The 16,924-nt window shown below is 42.7% G+C and overlaps 1 protein-coding gene and 1 long non-coding RNA gene across 9 annotated transcripts in view; both read right to left on the reverse strand.

Annotated features, from left to right (window-relative positions):
- jmjd1cb (jumonji domain containing 1Cb) overlaps nt 1–16,924 on the reverse strand; it is a 116,212-nt gene that overhangs the window by 41,802 nt on the left and 57,486 nt on the right. For all 8 annotated transcript variants that reach the window (XM_085170366.1, XM_085170373.1, XM_085170371.1 and 5 more), the window contains exon 3: nt 1,817–1,930. In XM_085170366.1, the coding sequence (XP_085026492.1) occupies nt 1,817–1,930 (114 nt within the window). The remainder of the gene's footprint in view (nt 1–1,816; nt 1,931–16,924) is intronic.
- Nucleotides 2,885–9,767, reverse strand: LOC146513289 (uncharacterized). Its single transcript, XR_014875708.1, has 2 exons — nt 8,956–9,767; nt 2,885–8,637 (listed from the first exon to the last, which is right to left on the reverse strand). It is a non-coding gene; the product is annotated as an uncharacterized LOC146513289 (long non-coding RNA).

Consider the following 16,924-nt stretch of genomic DNA (forward strand, 5'->3'; position numbering starts at 1 on the left):
TCCAACTGAATACCCATCATAATTGCTGAAGGACACATTTCTTCATTAAACATGACAAACTGGATTTTAAACTGTTGGTCAAACAAAACCAGGTGTTACTGATGTGTACTGTATGGTTTTCATCAAGGCTCCTGCCTGGGTGTTGCAAACACACTGACCCACTATTGGCCTACAACAGATGGATATCAGACATGTATCAGCCACTTCTATCTGCAGTGTGTGTTTGTGTGTTAATGTAACAGCAGACCACTCAAAGCTTGCTATCAGTAACATGGAAGCACACCATACGCATGTGTTTTGGGAGTGCCTGAAACTGCATAATTTTTGGAAGAACGTGACTCTTGTAATAGGCAATATCTTGGGCTATCAATTACCACACAATTTTAAAACTGTATATCTTGGGAATATTAGAGAGTATGTTATGTACGACGACTTGTATTTGACAAAAATCCTGTTGATAGCTGCAAAGAAAGCTATAACAAGAAACTGGTGCAAACTGGATCCGCCTCCTTCAAAAGACTGGTTAAATGTTGTTGGAGAAATCTATGCAATGGAAAAAATGACTTACATTCTCAGATTAAAGGAAGATATTTTCGTTGCTAAGTGGGAGAAGTGGACATTATATGGCACCAAGGAAAATTAATGAACGAACAAAACATTTAAGGTCTATAACTCTATTGATGCTTGCCCGTATAAAAGTACGTATATAAGCTGGAGTTTGTATGCTGCGGAGTAAAGGCAGGCATGCATACGGTAGTTGATTAGAATTGGCACCCACACCTTTTGTTCGCTTTAGTTCTGTTTGTTTTGACTGTGTGCTTGCATGGTTATTTCTCCTGTAATGCAATACATGTTTGTGTTTAAACTGTGACAAAACTATCAATAAAAATTACAGTGTCAAAAAAAAAAAAAAGCTTGCTATCAGCACGAGTGCACTTGGGATTCGACAAGTTCCTGCTAAGTGTTTCTGCAGACAAACAAACATGAAAAAAAACATTTATGATGTAACACTGTTCAACCTCCAGGTGTACAGGTGAGATGCTCACTATTCCCAGGAGCTCTTTATGTTTTTCCTACTAACTAACCAGTCTGTGTTAATCTGTGTTAAAGGGCCACCTGTCTCTGCTCCACTCTTCCCAACAAGCTTCTCACCGACAGAAATGCAGGACAAAAGTTCAGGAGATGAACAAGCGTCACAAACGTGCCACCTGCACACCTGGCAGGGTGACCACAGGAAACACTCTGTTTGATGATGATGGATCGGTGCAGACACTCTCACATTATTCTAAAGGGTTAAAGTTCTGTGTGTGTCCACACACGTACGTGTTTGTCACATGTGGAGAGTGAATAGAAAGCAAATAATAACTGTAGTGCATGATTGCATCAGCAGGGAAATCCTCACACTGCTTATCAAGCTGTTTCCTTTTACTATGACCACGGTCGATTTCATCACCGTCCGTGGCACCGCTCTGAGTGCAGTGACGTACTAGAAACTACAAGAAGACGCTAAATTCTGCTTTTAGCTTAGTAGTGCCAAGTGCAGTGACTCATGCAACAAAAAAATACGTCTGATAAATTTGTTTAATATCACGAATAAGTGTGATCACAGCCAGAGGAGAAATGAAACTAAAATTCATCTCAAGGATTTTTTTACCTGACTTTGAGACATTTTAATGAAAGCATGTGCGTAAAAGCAAATATCTCGAAATAGAAAGAAAAGCATAGCTGCTGGTGTAACTGATCGTTTCAATCTCTGCATAATCAAAACAACAAACACCAACACTGAGATGAAAAAAGCCCATCCAGCTGTGAGTACCTGGTACGGATGGTAGGCCGAGTGGTCTGACAGGAAGTCCAGCTGTCGGTCCAATAAGAACTCCACTGCTGTCACCGACGACAACAGGCGCTCCCCCACCACCGGCTTAAATGTCTGTAAAGAAAACACATCACAGTCAACAGCTGCAGTTTTACGGTGGAGCTCGTTTCTGCGAGCAATCGTTCAGACGTCAGAGGATATTTAGATCTCAGTGTTTCTACAAAACATTTTAGGTACGATTCATTTTGGAGCTGCAGCTAATGGCACGAAATCAGATGTCAGAGATGTAGGAAGAGGAAACGGGGAGTCCGAGAGACAAATACCAGAGCTATGGAAAAGATTAGAGGGAGGAAAAGCACGAGCGGAGACGTGATGAAGAGAGACAGAGACGCAGAGCAGGGCGCCGAAGACGAGCTCCAGAGTGATGAATAAATTAATGAGCAGAGGAAGTCTGACAGTTGAAAGGCAGCACGCTCCACTTTGATGTTACCGCTTTTACACAAAGACACGCACGCGCTCTCCGACAATGTCAGCCGACGGCTCAGCTGCCCATGCTGCGCAGAGAGCGGCTGCATCCCGTTAAATAGTATTTATAGAAATATATATGTTTATGTTCCAGTGCCTGACGTCAGTCGAGCAGTCACAAAACTAAATGGATAAATGAAAGAACGTCACGGCAGTGGACGAGCGCACGTTTGTGCTGCTGTGGCTTCATGGTTACATAACGAGGCCAGTCTGGTGGAGAGATTAGAGGTGAAACCATGGCTACTGTGAAGCTCTCCTCCCAAACACACAGCCACAGGAGGCAGAAGGGTTCGGCTGTGCAGCTCTATTTCTGTCCACGCAGATCATATTTCCAGCATTTACTAGCAGAATGCAATTGCTAGCATTGTATGTATTTAAGAGGGTTAGGGTTACAAGTGTCACTAGTGTCCAGGATGTCAGACATCATCAGCATTTCTGACCAGCAGGGTCTATCCAGGGTTTCTCTGGACCCCGGTGATGCAGGTTTACCCAGGTCCAACAAGCAGCTCTGCCCTTTCTAGTCTCGCTTGTTTTTTCTGCGACTCTGCTGGATTTACAAGACTGTCTCCAGCTGATCTTAGAAAGAAGAAGTCAGTAGCAGGAAACATGTCATCTGTATCTCAAATTCACAATCTTCCCCTTTTTATGGGAAGCATCGAATTATTATTTAACAGAATCAATGGCCAACACATTAATCAGGACATTTTATAAAGTAAGGTACAGGAAATGATTTGCAACATACTAGTTTCTAAAAACCAAAACTGCCCAGCGTGCACCGTCAGGTTGTTTAAAGGATGCAACAGAAGGTTAAACCTTTCACACTTATGTTTCATTATCACCACAAATGTCTTCAGAAACATTCACAGTTATGTGCATGTCCTCTCTTTGGTCTCTGTCCTTTGCCCCACTGCTTCAGTATCTGTCTGTGGACGCCTCCATGACTGCAGCATTTAGCAACGTAGGGCAACAGTAGAGGAAATGCAAAGGTTATATGCAATTCACAGGTGCAAGGCTGATAAGTCACGGTACTCTCAACAGCTTATTGTGAAAGGAAATTTCACAACGTCGCTTGTGCCAGTGTAGCTCAGCGGGTGAGCAGCAACCACAGAGCAGAGTCCTGGGTTCGAGTCTGTCTTCCTCTCCCTCGTCCTCGCCATTGTCACTATGTAATTAAGGCAAATGCCAAAAAGGACAATATTTAATTTTTCCATTTCACATTGATTCAAGACGAATTTCAAAACCGAACAGTTCTGAAAGCTCGGCCATCGAAAATGAACATCGAGCCCAAATTCAGGTCTCAAAACGTACGTCAGTCTTTTCTGTGTTCAGGTGAGTGTTTACCCACTGAGTCACTTCCACACACACAGAACTAGGGCTGCCACGATTACGTCGACTATCAGAATCGTCAACGACTGATTTAATAGTCGACGCGTCGTTTGAAGCTTTGTAAGATCACAAAAGACGCAGGAATAAGTAGTAGGATTTAAGAGTGTAATAACGGACTGAAACAGAAGATGGCAGCACTGCATGTACAAGGATGCCAGCTGCCGTTAAACCCCGAAGAAGAAGAAGCTGTGTCCCAGAATTCATAGCGCAGCCCAGCTCAGTTTCCAACAATGGCGGCAGCTAGTTAGTTTTAATATTACTCTTATTATTCTTTCTGGGTCACAAAATAAACGTTTAACAAAACTTAAATTTTCAGGCGAGAATGTACCTGTGTAAACCTCAAATATCTGCTCAGTTTATCAAGACACCACATATTTTCAAAAGCGCTCCGACGTTTTCGGAGACGTCTGTTACCCACTAGCTCGATAGCTAGCTGGGGGCTAGGCTAACTAGAGCCGTGAGAACACCGGACTCCTGGCTTCAAACCCACCGCCGTCTTTCGCTACTCAGGTTAAACATGATATATAAGTCACTTAGATAACTTCAAAATGTTATTGTTTGGCTTTTTTCAGTATTTTATTTGTTCCTGAGTAAATCGGTTTGGCTGAGATTAAAGTTATAGTTTTTACACAGCTGAATAAACGTCAAGCAGACAGCTGATTATCAGAAGTGTGAGATGCTCAAGAATTTACTCCGGTGTCCTGTTATATTTTAGATAGCAAGGAGTTTATTAAACTTCACCGAAACAATCTGCAAATTTCATTAAAATGTAATAAAGTATCATCTTGTCTTTATTTTTAGTTAGCACATACCTTAAACACTTAAAGCTGTAAGCTAATGATAGTTATATAAGAGCAGATGCTGCTGGTGCAATAAGCTGTACGTTTTACGTCCAATGGATGATGATCTGACTAGTCGACTATCAAAATAATCGTTTGTGGCAGCCCTACACAGAACCGATGGAAAGGTTTTATAAACAGATACTGAAGCTGTCCTACACATCAAAAGTTATGCTTGGTCCATTTTTATAAATAACACTGGAATCACAAACTTCACCAAATTATATTTGAAATAACATTTTTGACTTCCATCAATTAGAAAAAACAAGAAGTAAAGATAAAATGATTTTTTTCTATGTTCCACTTCACCACGATGAGTTTGGCTCGTAAAACAAATCCAGCTGCTCTCTAAGATGAAACTCAGGGCCTGGTGTTCACGCATTTAGTCCAGGTGGAGAAAAAACACTTTGTCCTCCAAAGTGTCTAAAGACAACAATTAATACTAAAATGAGTTTATTGAAAAATGAACAAATGCTTGAGTCATAAAAACATGACGAGATTATGTTTTTAAATCATCAGTGGTAAATAACTGAGACTTATAACTGCTGGATTAAGATTAAATTAAAGAGTGAAAGTTTTTAAATAAACCTTGATCGTCTCCCTCTGAAAGGACTTCAGCTCATCTTCTTAAAGACACTGCACACTGATTCAAGACACACACACACGCACACTGAGGTCCTTATATTTAGAGGTAAAAATACAATGAAAACTCTCGGGGAACCAGAACATCTCAGGAGAACAGACGCGGCACAGCGGCATGCTGGGAAAGCAGATCAGTCCCCGCGAGCACAAAGACATTTCCTCTGCTGCTGTGTGTCTATAATTGACAGAAGTTCAATCGATTGTAAAGGAGAATGAAGAGGAGATTATGAGCTCATGCCTCGCTAAGAAACCTCAAGAGGTTACCACACGCAAGCTTCAAGGAAGCCACTGCCTCATCAAAGACAGAACGAGCATCAGAAAAAGAGTGCATCAAATTAAAACACACATGAGCAGTTTGCTCTCGACTCCTCCGTATCAATAAGATATGCAGTGAACCATCAGAGCGTCCTGACTGCTCAGCCAGGGGCCAGAATGCCACGGCACGTGCAAACATCCCTCACTCAGTGAATCGTGCTGACAGACACTGACAGATGCACATATGCATTCGAACATTTGGTGTTTAGTGAGTCTCATTAAAGTTGTTTGTGTTACTGTTTTTAGCACTGAAGGGTCAATGTCAACATAAATGCACTCAGAGTTCTTCTGTGTACAGCGGGCACATTATGACACTGCTGTGCTATAGAATACTGCTGACTGTACGAGTGCTGAATAAACAAACTTATGATCACTTACAGATCTCCTCTTCTGCTTTGATCACGTGACACATGCATGCATACTAAAGTGTTTTTTACCAGCTGGAAACGTCCAGCTGGGAGCTCTGGGAACACTGTGCAGGGTTGTTACAGCTGAGATATTGTGTATCAGAGCAACTAAAGTATGTGTGAGATGTTACAAAGGGCCCTCGATGACTGCGAGTTACCCGATGAACCCATGAAGAGTGAGACGTTCTTTAACCAGCTGACTATACTGTGCATGGACAGTATAGTTTGATAATTTCACAAACTATACTGTCGCTGTCAACAATTATTCTAAATGTCATCATATAACTCAAAAGCAGCGTAGTGCAAAGCTGGGTTTGCACCAGTACTGTCCCTCAGTAATCCCACATTACAGCTACAGAGGTGCATCTCTGCTGCAGACTGCTGCTGTTCTATGGTGCAGTGGTTTGTCTGCCTGCATTTCTCTCTGCTTATGTGCAGCCTACAGACCTACACAGACATGCTTCTGTGCAGTCTGTCATAGCTTGAGCCTGCATAGGTTTTATTTATAGTTATTGTTATTGTAGGGTCTACCTTACAATATAAAGCGCCTTGAGGCCACTGTTGTTGTGATTTGGCGCTGTGTAAATAAAGCTGAAACTCTTCTCCTGTTCACCAGGAACAGGAATCACTGAGCTGAACGTTAGCCGGGTTGCTTTTCTGGCGGCCTTCAGCCTTCAAGTGTTTATCATTTCCTCTTGATAATAATAATCAGTTGGTTCTCTATTGGCTTCAGGTTAGGCACGGTGGTTGGCCAATCACGCACAGTCTCGTGGTCAGCCAATCACTGGTAGTAGTTGTGGCACTTTGACCAGCTCGTCAGCAGAGGGAAACATGAAATGCTCTAAACGTTCCTGGCAGATGGCTGCGCTGTCTTTGACTTTGATAAGACATAGTGGACCAATCAGCATCAACGAAGCGCATGATACAGCATCTCAAATCATCACAGACTGTAACCTGCACAGCGTCCCTCGTTTATCGCGTGAGTTGCGTTCTAAAAATAGTAATAAAGTAATAACGTTTTAAGGCTGTAAAACCTCACTACACACTTAATACACTCAGACAGGCAGGAACATTTTCACACGTTTGTCTCTTGTTTAAACTCTCTCAGAGTTCAAACATTCGTGGAAAAATAAGTTCAGTTATATTATAATCTAAAAAATACAGTAACTTCTAGGGCTGGGCCATATCATACCGGTAATACCAGCATAATGTTGGGCAATGATAAGAAAATGAGATATGGCGATAGAATATGGGTAAAACGCGCATGCACAGTGCCTTTGTTTTCATACGCACATGGCGTAAAAAGCATGGCGGCGACGGAGAATAAGAAGAGCGAAAGCGGATCGTTGAATGAAACGATGAACCAGAACTGGTTTGTAAAAATGCTGCAGCTTCACTGGTGTGGAACTGGTTTAGCTTTCGTCCGTCAGATACACAACAAAGCACTATTTTTGGTAGAGCATGCTAGCGGGCCGTCGTTATTACCGAACCGATTTTATGTACACGGCGCTCGAAAATCTGTCAGATGTTTCAGTACGACTTTCCTAAGCTACGAAGCCGCACCGCCAGTGTTGCCAACTCCTCAGTAAGGAAAATCGCTATTGGTTGTCCTAAAAGTCGCTAGAAGTCGCTAAATGACGTCATTACCTAATTTGCATAATTGGTCATGCTAATGTAAATCTAACCTATGTTGTTGGAGAGAGAAATAACATCGTGGAAGAGACATAAAGTGAGTAAAAAAACGTCCTAAATGCATTTAGAGTTTATTTAGAACTACAAATTAAATTTATTTTAGCAATTATTGTTTTTTAATGTCACAATTCCAACCCTGCTCCTTTATCCGGGCTTGGACCACAAAAGTGACCTGAAATAGGCACTCTGGTGGAGTTACTTTGTGTGTGTGTTTATAAGTAGTTTTAAACCTTGTGATCCACAAAACAGCATAAGAGTAAAAGAAGAACTGACTGCGTTACAGCACCCGCTGCTTGTTGAGAGTAAAAGCGATATGCGCTTTCACGTCGTTTTTTAGGGGGTCTGAAAACTCGCTAAATATAGCGACAAAGTCGCTAAGTTGGCAACACTGCGCACCGCTTGATGGATTGTCGGAGCATTACAGCTATCGTAGGCTGAGCCTCGCGGAGTGATACGCACTGTGCTTCAACATAATATTACCGTATTGTGTGTGTATAACCTCTTTTTAAGTTTTGTGGATATTATACATGGTTATGCTGAGGATATGTCGGCCAGTTTCCACTGGAAATGCCTTTTGGTTAAACTGTCAGCGAGGAATTTGCATTTGCACTGTTACATTTTTATATAACTTTAATGCACATAAAAAACAGCTGCTTGTTGAAGTGAAAATACATTGATTTTTTTTTTTTTGCACTAATAAAGTTGTGGAGTTGTAAAGTATTTTGTTTCGCGTCAGTTATATCATCAGTTATATCGTTATCGCAAATTTTAAATGTATATCGCGATAAATATTTTTGGCCATATTGCCCTGCTCTAGTAACGTCTACCTGTCTTTATCATCTTCCTCTGCCTTTGGGTGCTACCACAGGAGCCTTTGACGGTGCAAAATGTTTCGTCGACAGAAAACAAACATACAGTGCAGCAGAGTCACGCTGCTGGGATCAAAGATTTATGTAAATTTGACAAGCTGGACGCACTCTGACCTGGACAGGAGACACAGCACGAGACTGATTGACTATGGTCTACAGCATAGGTGTCAAACTCTGGCCCGTGGGCCAAATTTGGCCCGCAGCCTAATTACATTTGGCCCACGAAGCCATACCAAATTACTATCAGAGCTGGCCTACTGGTATTAAACAGCTAATATATATATTGTTTAGTATTAAGCTTTGCTCGTTCCATATTCAGTTTTTCAGCAAAACTTGTTTGAGTCCATAAGAAGAGATTCATTCTTATATCTGGAGGAAGATTTATTTTTCAATAAATATTAATGTTAGCCTGCAACTTTGTTCCAGTTTTGAATTTTGGCCCACTGTGTATTTGAGTTTGACACCCCTGGTCTACAGCCTATCAGGACGCAGAACACATGTGCTGTAAAAAAACAAAAAAACAAACAAACTGCAAAATCGACAAAAATAATCCGCAAAAGAGCAAAGCTGCGAAAGGTGAACCGTGTTATAGCGAGGGACCGCTGTACTTCAAATAATCTTCCTCCACCGGGGACAATACGGCACAACTGTGCTCCATACAACCGCACAAACAACACTGGACACAGACATGATTCTACCTGAAACATGAAATGACCTTTAAATCCAAATGAGGCTCAACTGTAAGTGAAAACCTCTGTTAGTATCAGAGATTTATTCTCCCATGGTGTTGGAAGCAAACGAGCAATAACAACATCGTCTGTAGGTTCTCTACACGAACACAAGAGCGTGTCGGGCACTTTTCATGTTTGCGATGTCTAAAAACGCAAAAGATTGATACAATTTGTGAATCTGATCTTGGTGCAGTGCTGCACTGATGAGCGGTGTTGTCTAAGTGGGTCACACACACAACGCTTTCCACTCCAGAAATCCACAGGCTGTGTTCAAAGCCACTCATTACTTTGATGGTAGATGACTGGAGTTATCAACCCAAACTGCTGTCGTACATGTAATGAACCGTTTACCTCAGCTGCTGGAGCCCGAGGCCTGTCTGTCAATCAGGCCCAGAACAACAACACGACTTTGACACTCATTACATGTGCCCAGCAATTTGATACAAGGACGACATATGCAACATTGCAGAATCTCACAGCGTCTAATAAATTGTAGAATTTATTATATAAAATTATTTGTATAATAGTTTCTAATAAACTCCTTTCATGCTTTGGCTGGATTCACCTTTAGCTCTTTAAGCTGCCTCATCATTACTGTCTTACATCCACAGCGATATGCTAATCTGATTCTCTGGTAGTTCTGGAGAAGCAAACAGGATCAGCCGATTCTGGATCAGCCGGTCCCGGATCAGTCGGTCCTGGATCAGCCAGCTGAGAGAGGGAGCTGCCTACATGCTCCCAGTTTGTCTCACGGATTAAATTCTCACTTCTTCCAACTGCGATTTCTGTCCGAGTTCACAAAAACCAGATGAAATTGCTGCTAAACACATTTTAGTAAGAGTAGTTCGCACTGACCAGTATCCCATGTGATTATGGATCACGCGCGTCGTGCACAGGACCACTTGTGTTAATACATCATTTTATATTTGTTCATTACAGCTCTAATGGCAGCTTCTGCTCCACAGCAGTCATCACACATGTAGGACGGGCAAAGTACGTGACATTTTTTGGAGCAGGTACAAGTGAAGGTAGAAAAAGCAGCTCTCCAACACACAAACACCCCAGAAGTCAACATCTAGGACGGAGCAGCATTCCCAGAATAGAAGCTGTGGGTAGTTTTCACAGTTCACAGCCAGTATGTGTTACTCAAATGCATTACCTCATCAATCAAACTCGGCCTGCTTCAAAATGTAAACCACAACAGTTCTTCGGAAACAGCAGAGGATATAAAACCGTAACGTTACCTCTGTCCTCCGTGTCCAAACTAACACTGAGAGGCGATGGCTTTGGAGAAAAACTCGCTTTGATCCAGCAACCGGGGCCGAGACAGGAAGAAAGAAGAGAAAAGGATGACGAAGTGAAAAAGAACGGGCGAGGAAGAGCAACAGAGTGCGGTTTCCTCCTGTGGTAAGAAGAGACAGATGGCCGAGAGGGAGCGAGCAGAGCGGAGGACTAGCTACACAGCCGACATTTTAACTGCTGCTGACGCAAGGAGGGAGAGAGATGAGAGGGAGGGAGGGAGGGACAGAGGCAGGGCCGGCTGACACACACTTCCTCTCTCGCTCGCTCTGTGTGACGCAGGACTGTCCTATTTCCTCACAGCGCTCTTTGACTGACTGTCTTTCACTTTCTCCCCTTTCAGATTGCTCCCTCTCCACTTCCTTCCCCTTTGTTCAATACGAGTTTACTGACAGTCGTGTGTTTACACAATGACAACATAGCAGGAAGGAGACAATACTACATTACTCCTGCTATTATTAGCAACTCCATTCAGTGTTATTAGCAGGCGGCTAAATTCACCAGATGCTGGCAAAATGTTGCATCGAGTTGCTGTAGTGGATCTAATGTGTAGGAAAGTGACTGTTTGAGCTCAGAGGAGACAGCAGCAACTACCCTGTTACCTTCCCTCCCTCAGGGCTGCTTAATATTTGAGCTCATAACGGCAAAACGACAGCTGCCAAATGTGCCACTGATCTACAGCATTCATGTAGAAACAACGAGCGTTTAGAAAATGAGCTTTTTTGGCCTTCCTGCCTGGTGATTTAAACACGATGTGACTGTACGAGTTTACTTGAACTCTTTAATGATTACAGTGTTTCTTACATTTTAAATGACTCCATTTCTCCTTATATACACAAGACCTAATCAATAAAATACAGTTATCCAGTGTTTAATGATGAAACTACAGCAGCCAGCCTCACTCATCCCTCTGTGCTGATAAACCTGATTGGAGTGATTGAAAAGCCTCATTTAGTCAAAGCAATCAGCTGTTCAGTGACGATCGCGTCTAAAACCCTGGAGAGAAAGAGATGTTTAGAAATGGGACCAAAGAATGAGGGTCAAGAGGTTGTTTTTATTCAATAGGTTGCATGATTGCACTGTTTAAAACAAAACAAGGACAGATTAGATGAAGCACTCTACCTTTCTGCAGGAGGAGCGATTAACTCTATAAAAATGTCCTAAACTTTATCAACTTAGATAGTCACTTATCTCAGTTTATATGGAGCAAAAAACAACCAGGATAAGGACAGAAACCCTGCAGCTACCTCAGACAATCCCTTCCAAACTTTCCACACTATTACTGGGCAGCAAATATTCGGCCGTTGCTTTACTGGATGAATGGAGCAGATTCGGTTGGGTAGCTCTGGAGGAGAGCTCAACTAAACAAAGCTCTACAGGTTATTCATTCATTTCTAATCTGGAATTCAAAAGAGCCGTTAATCTTCCTGAGCTGTGCTTGCTGCTCCAATAAGGACAGCCCGCCTGTTTACACCGTCAGTTAGACACAAAGCACTGGACGGCTGGCTGCAGTCAACGGGAGATAACGGGTTTGCTTCCTTTGAAGAGTCGTCTCAAAAGTTTCAGCTTTTTTTAAGATATTTGCAGATTAGATGTTTAGTCTCATCTAATCCTGGATGTTAACCTTCAGCTTCTCCACTGGACATGAGCTCCATCATTTAAAGTATCAGACTTGAAAATTGACTTGGAACAGATCCTGGGTGAAATGTGTTTAATGAATCCAGGTTGACTTTCTTAGAGGACCTTAAACACAGATGGGAGGCGACCTGGGACAAACACCAGAGACAACTTGGCTACAGGTTTTAAGATCATCTCCACCTCATCAATGTCTCTTAGGCACAATATCGCCTCCACTGGTCTGAGGACAAACTTTCAAGCATCAAGACTGATGTGGACCCAGCTCCGTCCACAAAGTGTCCAAAGTTACATGGAGTTCAATCTTTGACCCACCAACCCCTCTGATTTCACTGATACGCGTGAATCGAACACGACTGCGTTCTCCTCTTTGCTGGCCAGAAGACAGATTCTGACCAGGTGGGAGGACCCTCGACAATTTGGGAAGTGGATTAGAGACGTGATGAGACGATTAGGTTCACCATCAGAGGCTGTGCTGGAAAATCCCATGGTTCCTGGCAACCATTCATCAGTTATGTTGAGAATATGTCAGCCTGTGATATGGTTTCATGATTATGTTGTGTTTGATGTGTATATATGATCTGTGCACACCCTGAGTATATATCAGTGTTTGATCTGGTCTCATGGGGAGGGAAGCGGTGGGAGCGACGCTGCACGTTTACCCGCGTACGTTTACTCGCGTACGTTTATGCGTTTAACTGCTGGAAGAATAATAAAAAGAGCTGGATGAAAAAGAAGATGAGCGCCCCGATGCTGAACCCACCCACAGCATCACGCTTTTATCAGCTGACCACAAACCAGAGTTAGTAATCTGTCCATTGATGCTCAGCAGGTTTATCCTCTACCACTGTAACAGCACACACACTGCTCCATCTAACACACACACTCACAGAGACACACACATTAAATCTTGTACAACAACCAACCAAAAACTGAAACAACTAAATCAAACAGCGCTGCCAACACATGCAGGTGTGGGTCCAGGTGTGCAGCAGGAACAGTGTAACTACTTTCTGTTTCTCAGCTTTACTAAACGTGTGTGGTGTTGTTATCAGTCATCAAAGTGAGTGGACTGAACTGCTTCAGCAAAAGGAGACAAACGTTTCATCTGCACGACATAAAGGTAAGCTCTAATTACACATGCACACACAGACCCACAGGAGGCAGGAGATTACACTCACCCTGCTCCATCTGCTCAGGCAGGGGAGGGGCTTTTTATTGACCCAATTTCAACCAAAACTGCATCTGACGCGGTTGACTGGTTCTTCTCCAGGCTGGCTAACAAGCCTACAAGCAAGGCACGAGGCCCCGACTGTTTCAGGTCTGTGCATGCAGACGCACAAACACACACATGCTGAGTGGAAGGACAGTAAAGGCAGAGCTAGAGTCAGCTTTCAAAGGAGACACACACACACACACACACACACTCCTTTGTTCTCCTGTCATGATGAACTGAGCCAGTACAGTTGCCAGATAACAAGAATGCCTGCTGATACTCATTTGTGTGTGTGTGTGTGTGTGTGTGTGTGTTTTGCAGAGTGGGCAACTGTTGCTAGGTAACATAGCATGACTTGAGCAGTCTGTAGCAGGAAGGAGTCAAACAAAGATCTAACACACACACGTTCATTCATTTTGGACGACCTCTCATATCAGACACTCTGTCCTGTCTTTGTTCTTTGTCTAAAAACTGTGGTAAAATAAAACAAAACAACTGTTGTCTTTATTCTCTCAGTGATATGGGAATGTTTAAGTGTGTTTTGATAGAGACATGGTGAGTTTTGCAGAGTTAGTGATGGAAGAAAAGACGCTTAAAGCCAAGAAAAACTTCAACAGACTCTCGTGTAACATGTAACATGTAGACATTAGTGCAACATGTTCGATTCAAAACATTTGACCAACATTACAATTAAAAAATCAGATTCAGATTCAGCATTTCCTTAAACGTCATTCTTCATGAAGATGATTCATCTGCAGGGCTCACACGGAAACAGACTTCAGAAGTAATGCTCCAGTGTCGTGAAGGAACAGCACTAATAAACAACGACTTTAGAGCGCACTTTATAAATGTGCCTCCAGATTTGTGTCATAAATCACAACAAGATTAGTCTGTTTAAACAGTGTTTCAACACAAACTTACTACTTTTACCTGTTTCATTACCTCCATCTCATTATTTCACCACTACCATGCTGTGCAAAAAGCCTTTGTCTTTATATTTTGCTATAGAAATGTGAAAAACTGTTAGTTATCAAAGTGTGTGTCTTGTAAGTAGTCTTCAGAAAAATGACATCCATCTATCTCTCTATATAGACACACACGTTTACCTTCCTTACCCCACCAACCAGCCACTCTCCCCTCCCTCGTGTATCGTGTGGCCAACAGATTTCACTAGATCTTTGAAGGCAGTCTGCAGTGAGGCTCTTTAATGAGTTCACACAGCTCCTGGTAGATACAGAGATGATGTAATAGCTGGATCAGAGATGCAACAGAGGGTTTAATGTGAACACAGAGAGGCTGAGCAGACAGACGCACAGCCCAGGACGACTAAGACTCTTAAGAACATCAGTCCCTGTCTCACCCTTTAAACACCGGTCTGTCTCTCAGTCCCTGTCTCACCCTTTAAACACCGGTCTGTCTCTCAGTCGCTGTCTCGCTCCCTGCTGGATCTCTGTGCTGTCAGAGCTGGAGGAGCTCACAGCACAACTGTACCAAATAAATCAAAACATGTCACAGCTGGATGACGGAGCTAATAACTGCTTTTTAAAAGCTAAACTGTAACCACGTATGCCAACGAACACAAAGATAGTTCAGCTGAAAGCCTTTATGTGCATGTGTGGTGTTCAAGATGGCTGATATCAGGCCCATGTGTGCCAAGAGGCCATGTAACAGGATTGCTTCATTATTTCCTCTGCTGTTGTGTAACGCTGGCGTTTAGCTTCAGTAACAGGGTGGTGTCAGTGGAGGGGTGTGGTGGGCAGGGTGGAGGGTGCAGTGTGTCACTGTGGAGGAGCCAGAACAGTACAAACCTCTGTGGATGAACACAGCCGCCACGAGCTGTGTGTGTGTGTGTGTGTGTGTGTGTGTGTGTGTGTGTGTGTGTGTACTGATAGACTTTCCTACTACAGTACTGCAGAAACTTAAATTTTGCACCAATCAGGTGCATTTTCACTCAGATGTTTCTGTCGACCTTTATTTGCATTTACTTTTTTAAATCGTCTGTATAACGTCTTTAAAGTGTCTCCTCTTCCACAATGTGCCAGTCCAGTCACGTTTCCCTGTTTCTAACTCTGTTAACATAAACACACCGACTGCTGGGTTACATAACTGAGGCCAAACGCAGCTTCTGAGCAGCTTCAGTCACACTGAGTGAAGCTGCGCTGGTGCTGCTCAGGTAGAGCAGACACATTACGAACCACGTAACTTATTCAAAGACAATCAACAGCTTCCACTACACCAGTTTAAGGACACTGGACGTGTGCACAACATGTCTATGATTTTCTCATCAAACTCCTCTGTGATGTAAATGCACAGATCCCGGTCCTCCGGGACGGTGCTGTGAAACTGACAGAGGTGTTTCTCATCACAGTGGACTCTCCCCACCTGCCTTAGGACTTCCACGACAGCAACGCTCCCAACATCCTGCTGTAAACTGTCTCAGGGACTACAGACCAGCGGCTCTGACAACAATCAAAAGTCCTGAGAGGCTGAACTACAAGTTCAGTCGACACACTCTGGAAGCAAACACACTGAAAACCAACAACATAACAAATCTATGCAATACTATTCACTGTCATTTATTATTTACACAGAAACTTTTAGAGAACTATTATGGTCCTTTTGATTTTCTTTAGTTGAGACAAAAAAGTAAAACCTTGACAGTTAAAACATCACAGAGTGAAAGGACACAAAGACATGGTGGCACTAACGAGCTCCAGCCAAAGCTCAGTGCAAAACCAGGAAGTAAGCATGACCTCGGTAAAGAGGCCGACACACAGGAGATGACGAGCATGACCACGAAATGTTAGTGAGATTCAGCACCTTACAGTAATGTGAAATGTGCAGGTGCTCAGGCCAAATACACTTCAGGGCTGCCCAGTTCCTGTCATTTATAGTGACCTCTGATCAGCTTCAAAGTGATAAAACCTAGAAAGCCCATAAATCCTCTTTTGAAGCAATTAATATATATATATGTATATATATATATATGTGTGTGTGTGTGTGTACTACAGTTGAGCTGGAGCTTTCCTTCATCTTGCTTCATCTCCTTTAAGAGACAAACCAAACAAAGAACAACACCACCTCAGCTCAGGCCTGACGGAGGAAACAACAGCTGTTTCTTGGACGTGTTGAGCCCATCAAAGCACAATGAAAAATAAAATCAGTTCTGGCCTTACTGAGGCTTTGGGCTGTTTGCATTTCCAGCCTCTGCTTTGAGCAGCAGACTGAACATTTGCATAGAAACAGGTGGATGGAAATGTGCTGTGGTTGACACGCTCTCTCCTGTCAGGTACATCGAAAATATTGGAGACATTTCTGTGCAATATCCCTCTGCTTATTATTATCATCATCATCATCATTATCATCATTATCATCATTATCATCATTATCATTATTATTATTATTATTATTATTATTATTCTATCACTGTAGAATTCAACAGGTCTGTTTGTTTACTTGGTTCTGTGATTTTTGTAAACTTGGGACCCGATGAATGTAAAAACAAAGAATTACCAGGCTTTGTTTCTGAGGTCCACATATGAGGTTTCACAG

This window comes from Neolamprologus multifasciatus, chromosome 8 (assembly GCF_963576455.1).
Source record: "Neolamprologus multifasciatus chromosome 8, fNeoMul1.2, whole genome shotgun sequence".
In the NCBI taxonomy this organism is placed as follows: domain Eukaryota; kingdom Metazoa; phylum Chordata; class Actinopteri; order Cichliformes; family Cichlidae; genus Neolamprologus; species Neolamprologus multifasciatus.